The sequence below is a fragment of the Centropristis striata genome, chromosome 17, assembly GCF_030273125.1.
Source record: "Centropristis striata isolate RG_2023a ecotype Rhode Island chromosome 17, C.striata_1.0, whole genome shotgun sequence".
Lineage (NCBI taxonomy): Eukaryota > Metazoa > Chordata > Actinopteri > Perciformes > Serranidae > Centropristis > Centropristis striata.
In genome coordinates this window covers 22,044,173-22,062,162 of record NC_081533.1, presented here as the reverse complement: position 1 = coordinate 22,062,162, position 17,990 = coordinate 22,044,173, and the positions used below count along the sequence as shown (strand labels likewise).

General features: G+C 44.7%; 1 protein-coding gene across 6 annotated transcripts in view; it reads right to left on the bottom strand.

Annotated features, from left to right (window-relative positions):
• Nucleotides 1–17,990, bottom strand: part of LOC131989058 (nuclear factor 1 B-type-like) — a 67,912-nt gene that overhangs the window by 26,136 nt on the left and 23,786 nt on the right. For 5 of the 6 annotated variants that reach the window (XM_059354225.1, XM_059354226.1, XM_059354228.1 and 2 more), the window contains exon 3: nt 1,578–1,634. The exons of the other annotated variant lie outside the window; for it this stretch is intronic. In XM_059354225.1, coding sequence (XP_059210208.1) covers nt 1,578–1,634 — 57 coding nt within the window. The remainder of the gene's footprint in view (nt 1–1,577; nt 1,635–17,990) is intronic. 6 annotated transcript variants of the gene reach the window in all.

The window sequence follows — 17,990 nt, the reverse complement described above, 5'->3', positions numbered from 1 at the left end:
ATTTAGAAAAAGAACATAACTCCACACGGAAACAAGAGGACTAAGATGAGGTCATCAATTAACCACAGTCAAATATGCATGGACAGATCATCAGACAGGAATTTAGGCACTGTTATCCCACACTTTTTTTTTAAAAATGGTAAAAAGAGAATAAATCAGTGTCAGTGAGCGTACCACTTCATCCCGTATTTTTTCACTGTAAATCATCTTTATTTAATCCTATTTCCATGATAATCTAGCACTGGATTGACAGAGCTGAAAATGAGCGTTTTGTAAGAAGGAAAATACTTCAGTTACTGTGCTTGTTTTTCAGTTGAAGTGTTTAAACTAACAGCAGCGAGCCATTGTGTGCAGCACAGTAAAGAGTGACAGGACAGGTGTGAGGAGGAGGGAGTGACATGTAGACTCCTGCTGCTGGGAGCACAACGAGCGAGGCCGCGCTGAGCCGTAGGCGCTGCCGATTTCATTGAATACACAAGCAAAACTTAATAACTATCAATATTGACACTGTTATGGTAAGATATAGCAACACAGCGAAAAAAAATCCACCTTAAAGAGTAATTCACGACAGTATTTATATGAACGATTATTTATTCTTTCTAATGTAAATAAACTGTGTTAACCGCTTTGGAAGCAAAATGAGGTCAACACAAAAAAACTGCTTTCAGAAAACTATTTTTAGACTGAACAAATGGTAATATTTTTAAAGCATTTGTTGTGTTCCTGTATGACCTGCCCAGGACTCAGCAACACTAATCAGAGGCTGTACGTCAAGTAAAACAGCCAGACAAGTTATTGACACCCAAATGACTCCGGCTCAGCTTTGATGCAATGCCAAGGGCACTCAGGCCGTGCCAGAAAGATAGGCGGGCGGCTCGATTGGCACCTACAAAGCCTAATGCCTCCAGTGAGCCAACGGCTTTTGCGGGGAACTGTGCCACAGCCGAGGGCCTCCAAGGCCTGAGTCATTGGCTCGCTCGCATGTTTTCCTTGGCATCTGTATCGGCAGAACCTGCTCTTGAGGTAGAAAACTAATTATACTTCTCGAACTATTTTCATTCCAATATTGTGACGACACAGCGCAGGTCAGTCCAGGGAACAACAGCGCTGTCAGAGAATATTCTCTACAGCTGGCTCACTGTGACACACTCAGCCACCAGCCAACGGAGCAATCTGCTGAAACGTTTTCACTGCAGATCTTTAGTTTGATGTTGCCACTAAAACGATGACAATTCAGATTTAATTAGTCAATCTGATTTTATTCATCATTTATGCAAGGAAAAACTACAGCCACAGCCAGCGGATGTTTAATTACTACTAACAATAAGTGTGTCAGTTTGTACTAAAAAAAAAAAGCTTTTTTAAAAGTTGACACTGGATCACATGGGACAAAAGACGTAGAGGACATTTTGGTTTTTCTTTCAAAGGCGTTGCTATTTTCTATAGCAAGTCAATGAGTTCACGGCAGATCAACACTATTTAAACTAGGTTAGTTATGGTGTACATAGGCCGCTGTACAGAGGAACAATAGAGCGATGACAGGAGGGAGGAGGGAGGACGACTGATACTGTACATACCTGGAAGAGGGTTCTTGCCTGGCTCATTGTTACTGGGACTTCCTGACTGCGTTGAGTCTGCAAACACACAGAGAGATGGGAGGGGAGAGGGGCTTAGTTTAACACGAGGACAACAACATGCCATCTTACTGAAACACGGTTTTCCTACCAGCATTAATTATTTCCAGCAAATATAACCTGGTGTTGAAACCAGCGTATCCTCTAACTCATAAAAAATAATTAAATCAGAACTTTTTTCTTACTGATGGAAATTGTCTCACACCTTTAGCCTAAGTGAGGTCACTTTAAATGAAGAAATAACTTCTGTCAAGACACTCAGCAAGACAAAGTGCATTTCAGGACTTCCTGGGTGCCTTAATGTTTTTCCTTATCTAGCAGTCAAGGCGGGCATACCCACTGTACATTAAACAAGAGAGGCTTGTTTGAACAGCATTATCATTAATGGGAAGACAAACCGAAGAAAAAAGCTCTCTGTCTGACACTGGATAGCCGAAAAGTTTTTACCGGCAGACCTCTGGGTAATTTTTCAAAGGGGCTGAGGGAGTGTTAGAGGGGGGCGGGGGGGTACAGAATGTGTTCGGTCCTGCTGTGCAAGGTACGAGCACAGAACAAAACGTGTAGAGAGGACAGGAGGGGCGGGGAAATACAAGGAAACATGAGTGGAATTCTTTCCACCGGCTACGGTGCGCAGGCTTTGGTATGAGATGGCCTGGACTGACGTATTTTACCTTGAAGCCTTGATGGGAGGGGAATCTATCATTCCTCAGCGGTTCCTGCTCTGGTTGATCACCAACGGGCATATGGGCCTTTTTTTTCATTTCATATCACACAACAGAAAAAGTTGTGTAACACCAAAATTAACTGTAGAAATCAGTCAGATTTCAATCTGTGCATACAGTATGTTATATGCTGGAAAGAAAAACTGACTCGACATAGCGAGGCCCTGCGATCACACATGGAGCAGCACTGAACTGCTGCCGTGCCAAACAGTGAACGTCTGAGTGGACCCCTGTAATGATCCAACTGGCCAAAGCCCACACATGCCCCGAGATGGAGAGGGCCCAATGAGAACCAGCAGGGAGATTATCATCTACGTCTTTAACACGAGAGAGCCGAGACAAGAAGCTAGAGACAGTGAACTCAGATACCCTCGCCTTGCAACAACACCCCTTTTCCTGCCGCAGCTCTCATGAGCTGCGTTACAGAGAGAAGGAAAGAGAGGGGGGTGGAAGAGAAAGAAGAAAAAAAGTTGAAAGATTTATCCCTTACTTGTTCTCTCTCTGTGTCTCTCTCCCTCTCTCTCTTGTTCCCCCTCTCCTAAATTTGACTATTAAACAGCACTGCAAAAACAGAATGTTCTTGGCCGAAGCTCAACAATGACAAAGTAGGGAGGGAACAGGACCATACGTTAAGGAGAAAAAAATCCCCTCTTTCCAGTATGCTTAGCCCTAAAAATGTACGAGTAACACACAAGTTATGGTCTCACAATACATCTCTGCTCTGCTTCCTAGGATCATAAGTGTGACTTATGCTTTTTCATCAAATAGTCCGACATTTTTTAATGTATTTCTGTTCAATTTCTCATGTGCACAAGCTGAACAATTTGTTGATACTTAAAGCAGTTAGCTGCACCTCGTAATTATTTTTGAGTCTACAAAATTTCAGAAAGTAATGAAATATGCCCAAAAGCCCAAGGTGACATCACGAAAAACTGTGAATAATAATTTAATAATTAATAATTAATGAATTCATATATTTTTTTATAATAATACAAATATTAAATTATATAAAAGAAAAAAACAGCAAATCTTACTATTTAAGAAACTGGAACATTAAAATGATTTGCATTTTTCCTTGATTAATCCCTTTATCAACTATAGTCAAAAAAATGTATATCAAATTACAAGCTTCGCACTCTTGAACAACATGTTCAATTCATTATCTGGTCTCAGCAAAGTTGCCTTTGCCTTGCACCACTAAGCAGCGAGTCCCTCAAGTTGTCCAATGCGTGCACACACACACACACACACACACACACACACACACACACACACACACACACACACACACACACACACACACACACACACATCCACATTGTGCAATGCCGCTTTTGTGGGTTAGGAGAGGTTTGTGTGGATTTGGCACAGCACATGTCCATAAAGTGATTGCAGGGAGCTCAGTGGCCTTGTCTCCCTGTCTTCTCCCACCCCCCATGCCACTTTCAGAGTCATCCATCAGTCTCGTTACGACTGCCAAGTCTATGCTTGCGCCCTGAGAACTGCTGAGAGGGAAAGAAAAGGGCCGGGGGAGAGAAAAGAGCACCGGAGAGTGGAGGGGAGGTAAACACTGCAAAGGTGGTACAGGGAATGAAGGAGCAAAGAGGTGGAGGTGGGAGCTTTAGATCGGATCAGAGTTTTGTGTTTTTTTCTCTTCTTCGAGGGTTGAACAGGCAACCATGACAAAAAGAGCAGATGGTAGTGGCAATTAGAGATCCCAGGCAGCATCTTCCAGCATGAGGCCCCACTGTAGCACCAGGAGAGACCACCTGGATGACTCAAGGTGGGATGCAAGCATATGGCGCATCTGCCAGGCCTGCACCGGAGCTGGAAACACCTCCCCTATTGCATTACATTTTACCTTTGACCCGAGAAGGGCAGCTTCATGCTCCTTCATCTCCTTTCAGGGTGATTACATTGTTTTGAACAGTGCTGCCACATTTGTCAGGCTGCAAGTGTGCAGATTATATCAACTAAACACTTTATTTTACATCTGATCACTTTTACCACTCAACAGGTATTTAAATGAAGCCACTATTTTGAATCATACACAGGTAAAAAAAAAAAAAAAAAAGAGAGAGAGAATTCTGGATTACAAAAAGATTGGATTTAAAAGCAGATAAATTGCCCCTGAGTTTAAACAAAATGCAGTTTATAAAGTGCCAAATACAAAGTAAAGAAGTGGGATATTTGAGGCCTGAGGCCTGTTATCTGTATCTAAAAGGTGTCCTGTGCAGAAGCCTGGCCAATCCGATAGTCTTCAAATAAACAGTAGTGTAACCTGTAAATAAACAGTTGCGGTCGAGGAGGCTGGGCTTTGCCCTGGGAGCTTGGCAGGCCTCGATCACAGGGCCAGACACCACACACACGCCCTCTCACACACACACACACATACACATAAACACGCACGTACACACACGGCCCTTTTCCAAAAACAACATTTCTTGGCACTCTCCGTCCCTGCCACTTGTTTAAATAAACAAACCGCTTCATGAAGGAAGTGAAAAAACAGTACCACGTATGAATCAGATTATCTGCAGTTACTCAGCAAAAAAAAAGCAAGGGAAAAAAGTAGAAGAGAGGGCTTGTGGGTATTTTGGATGTGTCCACGAGTTCTTACACCTTCTTGTCCGGTGGGATACTTATCATACCACTGTAACGATTAGGGCAATTAGGGGTAATGGCAACAGAAATCTGGCTCTGCAAGAAAGTTTCTCAGTGCTTGTGAGGTTTCTCCACGCCCAAGTGTGTTCCTCGCCTGGATTTTATAATCACTAAAACACTCACACACACTCTCCCTAACCCACCCTCTCATTTTTTGGCATTAAACCCATTCTGTTCCCACTAAATTGCGGAACACACATGCACATACACACACAGTGTGGATTAAATTAGCCACATAGTTTGGGAAACTTTCTTTTTTTTTGACAGTGGCGGTGCACGTTCCTAGCCCGCAAACACTTGCAGACACGTACAGATATCCTCCACAAAAAAACAGTGCGCACGCGCAACACGCACACCCTGCAGATGCATACCGCTGTCGACATTTCAGGAGGAGAAGCCTGTCTGGCAGCCATTTTATGCCGAGCGGGGTTCTGTGCACATGTATAGCACTCTGGCTGCCAGAGGCATGGGTCCCGAGCCAAGACGCATTTCAGCAGCCTGGGGAGGCGAGGGGAGGGGAGTGTGGAGGAGAGGTGGAGAGGGGTGGACTCCCAGAGAAGTAGGGAAACAGAGAGAGGGAGAGGGGCAGAAAATATCGACCTAATTACGGAGCAGCTCCGATGCGTAATGTTTCGACAATACAGCTGCTCCTGAGTAAATATTTGATGTGGCCGAGCAGACTTTCTGCTCAGTGTCCTCCTGCTTTTCTTTCCCTTCCTGCTGCAGGAGATCAGTTTGTCCTTCCTTGAAAAATGCACAGACCAAATATGTGTGTGTTTGTGTGTGTAGCATGGGGTCATGCAAGTCTTGACAGTATGCGTAAATGACTGTACATGTGCCGCTATGGAATGTGTGTGTATGTGTGTGTACTTTGTCCTGTGTCCTCCTCTGCTCCTGGTTTCTATCATTCACAGCTTTGTCGATGACCTCACACTACTCGGGCTGGCTTCCAACAGCCAGCAGAACCTGCTCTCTTCTCCAAATCTCTTTCTTTCTTCTCCTCGCTATCTGTCTATCGCTGTCCCTGTGCCTGCAACAGTATCCTTCCTCTATTGTATCTTTTCATACCCGCCTGTGTGTATATCTACTATTCAGTGTGTATCTGTGACGATATCGTCTTATCCGGCGATAAGTGCACACTATGTCTTCAAATTTCTTTGTTTTTTCCCCCCCTCATATCTCCTGTTTTTAACACTTATCTCTTTCTTTCTTTTAATGTCTCCATCTGTGTTGGCGCTCTCCCCCCTTTGCCGCCTTTTTTAATGCCCCTTCTCTCTCTCTCTCTCTCTGTTTCTATCTCTTTGTCTCTCTATCTCTCTCTTCTCTCCCTCCCTCACGCTTTGTTGTCTAAACAAAGTGCCCTTTATCAGGATGAGCCGCAACCCAAACAAGCCAAACAAAAGATATGGGCGAGGAAATCTGCCCGCAGAAGAGGGAGGATCTTATCGTGCCAGCCATTGTGTGCCAGCCTGCCAACTGGCGATGCCCCCCGCCGCCGACCCCTCCCTGCACACTCACACACACCAAATTCTGGCATCTCCCACCCCGGACTCATGCATGGTGTTCTGCAAAGGGCTGGCACCTGACCTGGCCGAAAAGAAAGTCATATTGACGCCGAGGGTGAAGGGAAGACAAATGCTGCAGCCAAATGGGACGCCATCTTAGCGTGGCACTGTCTCACAAGGAGGATGAGCTTTAAATAAATAGTGACACAAAAAAAGAACTTCATTATTTAATTTCTTTATCAGTATTTGGGAGGGCTGAACTTCAACACTTTTTGAGCACCATGTATTAAATATCACCTCTTTTACCAACTCTTCCATGCATTATTGTTGGATTTATTATCAGTGATAGTTCTGTAAAGACAGAAATGCATAGTATTGTATTCCCTTTGACAAACTATGACTATGTTCCCCCAATGGTGCCTATACATTGTGTGACACTGTAATGATTATCTCATAATTGGAACAAGGCAAGTATTTCTTATTGGCTTAAAGGAGCACCTGGTAATCTGGATAGCTACCCTATCGGATGACTGCCAGTGACGGGGAATGCAGGTACAGTAGGATGAGTTACACACACACACACACACACACACACACACACACACACACTCACTCTCTCAGACGAAAGCGAGAGAAAGGCAGATAGAAAGTGAGAGGGGCAAAGTTGAAACGTCTGTGAGAACAATGACATTTTGCCTTCTTTTCTCCAAGCCAGACACCACAGACTTGTTCAATAGAGCAGGAGGGGACACACACACACACACACACACACACACACACACACACACACACACACACACACACACACACACACACACACACAGTAGGACTGTCAGGGTTTTGAGACTTATGGAATCAAGTGGGATCCCAGCCCAGACAAGAACAATGAGAAGCCATACAGTGTATGTGTGTGTGGTTGACTGTGTGTGACCCAGCTCACTTGTATCTCTGTGTGCGTGTGCATCTCTCGATGTGAGCATTGCCACCTCTGTGTGTATGTGCATGTGTGCACGGATCATCAGTGTGTGTTTGTTTCTAATCGGTGCATACTAATGCCGGTGAAGAGCGGGCCCTCTTTCTCTCCGCAGAGTCTCTGTGCCTTCTCCTCAGTAAACTCTCACGGCAGTGAAAAGAGGAGAGCATTTTAACCGAGCCGGGAGGACAACAGGCTCCTCATTGAGGTCACCAAACAGTGTGGACGGGGAGGGAGCGCATTCAGTGGCGAGTGGGCCTTGAACAAGGGACTGAATGGCCTGACGGATCATTAGCCTCACCGGCCCGGGAGAGGAGAAGGAAGAACCTGGCAAGCACAAAGGGATACACAGCCACAAAACCAAGGATGCAGATGAGGGTTAACCCATCTAAATTCAACTTCCCCACCTTTTAATTTGTGAAATAAAGTTTACCCACCTCTACACGGATGTATATACTGTGCACACAAACACAAAATCCAAAGCAGAATGCCGAATGCTTGCTCTATAATGCTGCATTACGTGAGCACACATACATTTAATTCACATGCTGGCATACATGCATGCACAAACAGGGGCACACACCCAGCATCCCGCAGCGAGCTGATCTGTGCTGTACATGTGCGATGCAGTCAGCAGCCGAGCTGCAGACAAACTACACAACACAACGCGACACAGTGGCTCATCTGTCCCATGAAAAATGAGCAGGCTGGCCTCCAGTCAGCACACTGCGCCCCACTTAATGTTTCCACCTCCTCCCTCTCTCTTTCTGTTTGTCCTTTTCTCACAATGTGGCCTTTCCTTTCCCTTTTTTATTACATTCCTTTATTTTTTTCTTTTATCCCTATCCCCTCTAATTCTTTCTATTCCTGTCACTTTCCTCTTTGCATGCTGATCAAACTTTTTATCTTCTTTGAAGCACCTGGCGTCATTTATTGCAGTTAAGTGTTGCAGATATGTCACGATATGAAGAAAAATCCTTGAGATGAAACAATTAGTTATAAATCAGTTAGTGGAAGGATGAGACCAGTCCTTAAAAAAATGATCATCTTTTGAAGTTACTTGATATTCAAAGTATCAAAAGTTTTCTCAATTTTTATTATTGCAAACTGAATATCTTAGTTTGGGTTCTCGGAAATTGTAATGGCCATTTTATAGACCAAACTTGATTAATTGAAAAAAAAAAATGTCAATAGATTCATTGACAATGAAAATTAAATTTTGGCTAAGAATATTTCACAACGGCATAGATTGGCTGATTTTCCAAAAGTGTGGTCTCATCATTCACAAACTTAATCAGCGTCAAGTCTAGCCTGTGAGAAAAAATAACTTTGCATCTGCGTTGAAACAATGGGCCCATCAATGGCCAACCTCGGCATCTTTTTGGTATGCACCAAACAAACAATTAGCTTTGTTGTGGCGTAATTGACTGGCAGGACCGGGTGGCATTTACATTCGCCCGCTGTTGCCACCCTGCCATTCGACGAGCCGGGATAAAAAAGAATAGGTCTATACGAGGGTGGAAGGTTGGCCACATCTCTCTGGTTCGAAGACACTGCTTTTTTTTTCACAGTGGCAAACTTCCAAGCAGGAGCGTTTTTTTTTAATGCACGGCTGTGGAGGAAGGAGGGAAGGGAGGGTGGAGTGAGGACGAGACTATAGATTTAATTATGCATGCGTGTTTTCTCATTCATTGTAGTGGTGGGAAGGGGAAAGGGAGAGGGTAAGGGGTGTGTGGTGGGAGGGTTGGGGGGGGGGGGACAGACCAATGACATTCCGTCGTTGTAGTCCTCCTCCTACACACACACACAAGGAGCAGTCTGGGAGCGAGCCGCTATAGGCTAATGAGGTGACACTCACCGTCTGGAGACTAGCCAAAACAGTCCATTAACTCCTAGCCAGTAGTTAAGAGGAGAAGAAGGAGAAAGGTGGTGGTGGGGAGGGTGGAGAGGAGAAAAGAGGAGGCGGATGAAGGGGGGGGCGGGCAAGTGGGTGAGGTGGTCGGCTAGCCGATGGGTCGGTGGGCGGAGCATGTGAGGGGGGAGAAAAAAAAAAGAAGAGAGTCTGAAGTCTTTCAGGATGTGAGGGTGGGGGGTATTTCTGCAGTTTTGTAGTTGTGAATGAACCAGCGGGGTGGCTGGTAGAGGGGGGGGCTGTGCACGAGCGTTCACTGTCGGCGATTATGCTCTGTGGAGGCAGCTCTTGAGGAAAAGTAAGACTGTGTGTGTGTGTGATGGAGTAGAGGTGGTGGGGTGGGCGGTGGATGCCGCGAGAGAGAGAGGACAAGGGAGATAGATCCAAAACCCCCCAGTCAGGCAGACAGACCTTTGACAGAGGAGCTCTGTGATTCGCCTCTTTCATCTTCAGAACCCCCCCATCCAGTCGGATAATTATGAGACAAATGCACTGGACCCCTGCTGCTTGAGTGGCAATGGGCATGGGAGGCCAGAAACACAGAGAGAGGGTTCAACCTAAACGTCTCGACTGGTCTAGAGAGGGGGGGGGCAAAGGGAATGAGGGACGGTGGGGGTGTTTAGGGGTCTGGGAAATTCCCCACTCTCCCAAGAGAGACAAGTTGGCCCACAGATCATAGTTCAGGGACAGCCTGGTTGTGATACTAGCGAGGCTTAACTGGTTTAAGCCGCCAACTTCCTTTCAACTCCCCCCACACACACACATCCAGTTAATAAATACTGCATTGTTTGGTTTTTCAAATGTACCTTTCTGAAAAACATCTGAAATATGCTCCCTGATTTCTGACTTGCAGCTGGCGGAGTGTGTGACTGAACCAGTTCACAACGTGTTGTTTTATTAATGTATTTGATGGTGCTCTGGTCTTCACTGATAAGGAGAGCGCGGTTGCAATAGTACCTACATCTTTATCTCACACCAAGCACACTTATACCCTGACAGCCTTATCCCTGAAGCAAACATGAGTGCAAAATTCAATTGTATATGACTACAGATTCCAATCAAAATCAGTGAAACTACTTTAAATTTAAAAGTGTTTTATGTGAAAATATTGTGGAAATATGAAAGTAAGCAAAAGAACAAGCAGAAGTTCAAGCCAAAAAGACTCTTATATTGTGATTATTTCATTTTATTCATATCTCCAGATGAAAATGGCTTTTTCTCTGTATTGCAATTTCAAACTCACTTGTGTTTTGTTGTTTTGACTCAGGCTTGTGTAATGTTGAGTGTCTGTGAAGCCTCAGCCAGTGATGTGTCAGTGATTGTCAGCGCTTACGACGGCATCAGGCCTCAGCCAAGAGGAGTTCCCACTGGCGAGAGCAGCAGGCCGAGCCAGGGCGACTGGGTGCTCCCTCACAGGGCAAATGGCTCTCCTCCAGCTGGGCGAGAGGCCACCGAGGATCCCTGCCACCCATTGCCACTGTTTGCACTCCCTGGGCTCTGCCAAGCGAGCACTGGTAAAGCGCACACAAACACACACGCGTGCACACACACCTTAAACTGGGGACGTGGAAGGAATTATCCGATCATAGAATGCCACCACATCTAAGACCAGATCTTGGCCCAAAACAGACAAAGAAAACAAAGCGTGCACTCATTCAGACGATTTTGCTGGCACTGCTCCCCTGGAACGGGACATAGGGTGGAGAAGGGGGGGGGGAATCAACCACAGAGTTTAATGTGTCATTACAAGCATAAAAACAGACTACTGACATTGCCAACAGATGTCGAGCCAGTTTATTTTTGCCATTACAACTCCAGTAGGGAATGAAGCGGCAGGTGCAAATAAACAGTCTTGTAGCTTTCTTCTTTAATGTCCAGGCTACTGTGCTGCTGCTGCATCATCATTTCTCCTGATCCTGTAATTCACACATGCATCATGGAGATTAGGGTTGGGTCGATGGATGCTATCGTCCATCACCAATTGATTGACAATCATTGAAAGATGAGCCCAATATCATGATTTAAAAGCCCGCATTTCCATCCACACCAACACTGGGCTCTGGGTGTGCAGTGCCAGATTGATTTGGGGAAAAAAACAACAATATTCCCAAAATCTAGTTTCAAACCAACGCCATATGCTGTTTCCGTAGTCATCACTTATCCTTAGGGGGATAGGGCTGATTATCAAAACTAAATCCTGATTTGGTACTGTCCACAGCAGGTGCTGTAACCAAATAAGTACAAGAAGCTATCACATGTATTGTATTGGCCCTTGCATCAAAAATGTTCTGTACCTATGTATCCTACATATGGATTAGATACCTGTGTAACACATGGGAAAGGACGGTACCTTCTGGCAAGGTGTAGGCTAATCTTCAAGAGCCTTAGCTCTAATAATGCACACACCTTTCTAATCCCAATAGTGCAGTAATGACGGAAAGATGTTTGAGCTCTTTAGGGTATATGTTGTTCAGATGCAGCGGGCCGATAGAGGAGCTTGTTGGTGGTTTAAATGCCGGCTGCCTGCCGCATGGCCAGTAAAACCCCTCCTTTCCTGTTAATGAGCCTGGAGACGGAGGCCCCCAGTCAGAGCTGGCCCGAATCAAAGCATCTGTGGGGATCGAGGCTGGGGGGCAATTGGGTTTGTTGAGGGAGTGGGGTTCGGGTGTCTCTACTGGCACAAGACCAGGGAACGAAGCTTTTAGGGCAAGAAGGAAATTATGGGAGTAATTTCACAGAAACCACTACTCTTATAAAGAAAAGTGTTGGTGGTTCTCGTGGAATCACAGCACCAGGTAAGTGCTCATTTGGTGAGCCATGGTGAGATGCAGAGCAGTGGTTTAAAAAAACAGCATCATAAAACAGGTTCTCACATAACTCAAGAGGGAGTGACAGCGGCTGTGCCCGCCACAAGGTCAGAGCGTTGGCAGCCATCCAGAGACAGTGGAGCTCCTCCGCTCCTCTTGGACCCTCCAACTGTCTGGAGATATCCAGCTAACAGCAGTTAAGGTGCAAACCATCTTTGCTCTTTGTGGTTGTAGGTCCCAGATGCACAATTCAAACACAAGCACCCAGAGACTGAATACAGTCAACAGCCCGTCACTAACCACAACAAAGCACCATATAATCACGACAAAACATCTTGGTCTTACAGGAGATCAAAATGCAAATCTAATCTCTCAGGTTTAACAGACAATTCCCTTTGCACACCACAAGTGTATGATTTATAAATCATACTTAAGTGCACGCTAAGAGAGAATTCACAGCCAAAGAGAGAGAGAGAGAACTCTATTCCACATTCCTGGCAAAAAAACTGAGAGCAAATCTGTTCTGTGCTACTAAGGCCTGCTGGGGCAGCCCCCTCTGCCACTGCAGCAATAACAACATGTGGTTTGGCTGCACAGCGCCAGTTTACAGTGGGAAGACGAGAGGCGCTAAATTAATTTCAGATTCTGTTGTTTGAGAGTCATAAACAATGTAACAGCAAAGCATGGCATCCAGAGATGCAGCCACAGTGTTTGGTCACATGGTTAGAACACATTACATCAGTAGCTTCTCAGGGTTTTTTGGAGTATGTCATTATGCACTGCAAGTATTGAGATATTACAATCAGATTTGCATAGAAATTTGCGCTCTTATTGAACACACTGTACCAAACAAAGGTGTGTAACAGGCATGTGTCCTCAGGCAGGGCAAGCCTAGTCCTCCCTCGCTATTAAGGCCGAGAACGTAAAGGGCCTTTGTTTCTGGGTTGTTGCCAAAAAGCTAGGATAATACGCAGAATAAAGACATTTGTCATCAGGCCTCACCTGGCAGGTTTCTGTTTATTTGCAGGTACCTTGAATATCGTGGTTTTGCAAATACATTCACGCTCTGATAAAGTAAAGAAGGGAAGGCTTTCTGTTAAAGTGAGTTTAAGTCGGGCTGCCCTCGCAACGCTGCTTCAGCCTTTCCCACGAGGCTCCAAAACCATAATCTCTTGAAATATTTGCACAGATGACGGCAGCGCTCGGCTGTTTTGACATGGAGCGGTATGAACGAGATCGAGCACTCACTTTTTCCATCACTTTTCAGTTCAGGAAAGGGAATTCCCCTTTTGCCGCTTTTCCCTGTAACCCGCCCGCCTGCACGCCTCCCACCAACCCATATAACCCTCCCAGCACTCCTTCCTCAACTTCCTCAGCCTGCTAGGATTTGTCCACTCAGGGCCACACCACGGGGGCCTTTGCACCCGCCTCACAGCCAGCTCCCACAGTCCTTGCTTTCCACTCGCCCAAGCATGTTGTTTTCACTTTATCTGAGATGCCAAAAGTTCATTCACTGAGATCAGGGGTGGGTGGGAGGGCAAACAGGGCTGGGGTACATGCTGCAGGAGGGTGAGGAGAGAGGTGGTTCCTGTTCTGCTCTGGTTCGGCTCAGGAAGCCAAGCAGGGCTGTTTATATTTAATGTTTCTGGCAGGGACGTCTTAGAGCTCCAAGAAAATGTGGCCCCTGTTTCTGCTTTTGACTGTGACTTGATTCCCTCGATCATCACGACTGCTCACCCACACCCCACCGACACTGGCTCAAGCTACAGGTGGGGCAAAAATATACAGTACACATGTATATTCACACACACCACAGATTTTCCATGTAACCTCTCTTAAACGCTTATGTTAACAGAAACGTGATGCTGTTGTCATATGCATTAACTATTTTTGCCTCTGGGTGTTTTTCCATTGTCTACCTATTGTCCTTAAAATTCTCTTTCCCTGTTCTTAAATACCCTTTATTGCCTTCTAAGAAAACTCACACAGATAAATATTATATGGTAAATATACACATCAAATATTTTTCATGTTCCATTAGCCAATGTTGTTCTTATTTCGATTAAAATAAACACATACTGTAAATCTATATTTTCTGAACCAACGTTAATGCAATACATTTTTATTTAATGTTACAGTTGCAATGAATTTGGTTTGGAATCCATCGAAATATCATAAAAACATAATCTCATGACAGTCGCCACAGTGTTGCATGATGGGAACTGGAAGGAATATCAAAGGGCCACCACTGGAGCAGACTCTATAATCCCCCTTCTGGCAAGCATCTACATATATACATCTCTCCTTGCCTGCGTTTTTTTTCTCCTGAGTGCCTGCTTGAATGTGCATGTAGAAAACACTATCTCTTTACTGACACTGACGGCACAACAGTCTTGCAATCACAGCTCTCACAAGGTTGGCAGCCCTGCAGAAACACTTCCCATTTGCGGTGCGGGGCTTGGTCCAAGCCACTTGAACTTGGCAGGGCTTACCTGGAACAGCCTACCAGTAGGACTGCCACAGACTCTCCCACTCAGCCAAGGCAGGAGGCCTTACTGTAAGCTACAACAGCTGATGACAGCCACACCTCCAGAAAACTGCCTGTGAGTGACTTCCAGGTATTTATCAAGGAAGAAGGAAGTGAAAATGCAACTTTTTTCCCAGATGAGCTGGTTGAACTGCTTGTTTTCAGTGAGTATTGTCAATCAGTTGAGACACTGATGTCAAGTGGATATGGATGTTGGCTCTTATGTGTGGAACCCATTTGCAGTATAATATTTCATAATTGTATAAGCCTGTTTGTAACTGGTTGGAAAAAGTGTGACCAAATGTTACAATGTAGTACATGCAGTACAGAGGCAATAGTGCCTTTCACAAAGGACAGAATTGTGCATACAAGGTGACTTTTTTTTATCAATTGAGAGAGAATTACACAGATCGTATGACACCATATGGAATTCTTTTTACACATAATGTATTTCCTTTGCAGGCGCTGTGAAAGGCGAGGCCTACAGGGAGTCCTCTTTAGGAGGAGGGGAGGAGAAAAAAAAGCTGTATGTATGGTGAAGAGGGAGGGGGGTGGGGGGTCGAGGGGTTTAGTGGGGCGGTCCAAGCACGCTCAGCGAAAATATGCCTCATGCACTCGTTGAACTTGGGGCCTGCGCGGGCTTCTCTCAAGGTTACAGGAGAGGCCTGTGCTGAGAAGAGCAGGAGAAAGAAACCATGCAGCAGCAGTCCACACGCAACAAGCTTTCCACTGGCCTGTTTTTTGCTGCTTTCACTTTGAGTAATTGTTTATTTTTAGTTTCCTGTGAATGCTAAAACATGTGAAATAATTTAAAACGTGTGCCATGAAATTTTATACATCTAGCTTATAGTTTCCCCAACCACACACTTAGTCTCTGACTGTCATTGAGTCTTACTGAGAGCGTCTGTTGCTCAGATAACAGAAGCAGCAAGCGATCGCCTTTGACACCAGGTTTCCTTCCCTCCTCGGAGCCTGCCGGGACCCGGGCCATGTATCCGCTGCCGCACCCCTGAGCCCTCGACCACACAAAGGTAGGAAGCGGCCACCGGAGCAGGGCGCATTGTGACGAGGCCACTAAATCACCTCTCGTTTTATCCACCGCTATTTACGCACGTTTCGCCAGAGGAAACCATAAAGACAACAAGGCCTAGTAAATACATCTGAAGAGGCTTGCTGGAAAGAAGGGAGGACAGGCTATTAGCTAATTGAATGATATGGATAGTTAGGATATACAAAGCTTTGTGTGATGTCTACACACAAAGCTTAAAAAAACTATGCATTCACAACACCTACACAGCACAATGTATTGAAACCTAGTGTAATAGATGGATAGCACTATGATAAATACAACTTACTTATTAAACATTAAGTTTTACTCAGTGTAAAACAGTGTTACACTGCACTGAGAGTGCTGATTCAACACACCTTTGTGGTCATAGTTCCCAGTGATGTGTCAGATCAAATCTACTGATAAGATAAGATATCGTACCCGTATGGAAATTTGTTCTGGATGCAGAACAGAAGATACGATCATGCAAACTACATTGTAAAACATCGCAACAACACATGTAACAATTTACATTTCTTCTATTGTGGCATCCCTAGACAAAACAAAATGTTAGGACCACTAGGATTGGTGAAAGATGCCTTATTCAATGGCCAGTAGCTGACAGCTATTTGCCACTGAACCATGAACATTATGACTTAAAAGCCAACATGCATACATAAAAGGTATAAAAGAAAGTATATAAACAAAAACGATATACATGCGTTCATTGTGATATTTCACTGCAAATATCACCATGGCCATCATGTTGACAACCACAGGTAGCTCCTAATACTCCAACTTATTCTCTTCTATAGCTACTTTGCTCTCTTTATTATGTTCAACAGGGATAAGACATTAGTATTTGGTCAAAGTGCAAGAAAAAGGAAAAAAAAACGTAAAAGCCTCTCTGACACGTCTAATTTATGGCTGATGTGTTGAAGACAAGGGTCTTATAATGTGTTCGCACTCATGTTACAGATAAGATCATTTTACACCTGCAAATTACTGCAATGCACAGTAATTGCATATGTTATGGTATACAGCATTTAGGACTGTAAAATCAACATGTCAGGAAAGAATGCAAACACGGTGCTTGTGCCGGAACAACAACTCGCATTTGACTTCACCCTGACAGAAAGAGGTCAAAGGGCAGTAGGTAGTAAACACTCAGCTGAAGGAATTGGTCACTTTGACTTTCCTCAAGAATTAGCAGGCCATTAGCACCTCATAAAAGGGCCACTTCTCTGCTTTACAACAGATTAGGCCTGCTTTCATACAAACAGCCCAAGCAAAGTGATTCAATGCAATCACATAGAGTATGGAAAGCAGGAAAAAAGCCACAGAGGAATTACGTCAACATAGCCTACTTCAATGCAGATATTTCTTTGATATAAGCTTATGAAAAGGACCAAAAACATTTCTTCACAGTCAATCCCAGCTAATTTTCCCCCAAAACAAATTAGCATAAGATGAAGTGGGTCATTCTCATGTCTTGATTAAAGTAGGCCTCAGCTTTGCCCAAGTGGCCAAGCAGCAGACTGCAAGTTCAAGCAATGCCCACTGAAGGCCTTATCGGGCCTCTTTCGTAAACAAGAAGAGGAGGGGAAAAATAGCCCTGTGGAACATAATAAAGGGAGCATCAAAGCAGCTATAGAAGAGAATCAGTCGGAGTATTAGGAGCCACTTGGGGTTGTCAACGTGATGGCTTAGATGTCACTGGAGAACATCTTCATGGACGTAAAGCGGGCAAACAAATTAAGAGGGATGAGCTCGCACTTGGTGGATTAGTTTTAGATTTATGGAGCCATTGCAGAGCAGAGAGAAAACAAGTCTGTCAGAGCTGTAAAGACGTCCACATAGTTACAGCAACTAATAATAAAACACTGACATTAAAGTATGCGGCACTACGTAAGACTTATTGTAAAGTTATTTGACTGTGAAGTTGTTTTCAGCAAGGAGGATCTAAGGTACTTTACAAACCGGGTTGACTTGACAGAGCACTTCTCATTAATGAAGATTGTAACCTCATTTCCCTTAGTTAACCTTGGCAACTGTAGTACAGCCTGTTCTGTAAACTCAACTGTAAGGGCATGTGTGTGTGTGTGTGTGTGTGTATGTGTATTGTGTGTCCTAGTAGCAGGTTATGTATACTGAGCAGTAACCCTGCGGCAAGCGCTTGCTCTCATCAGCACATAAAA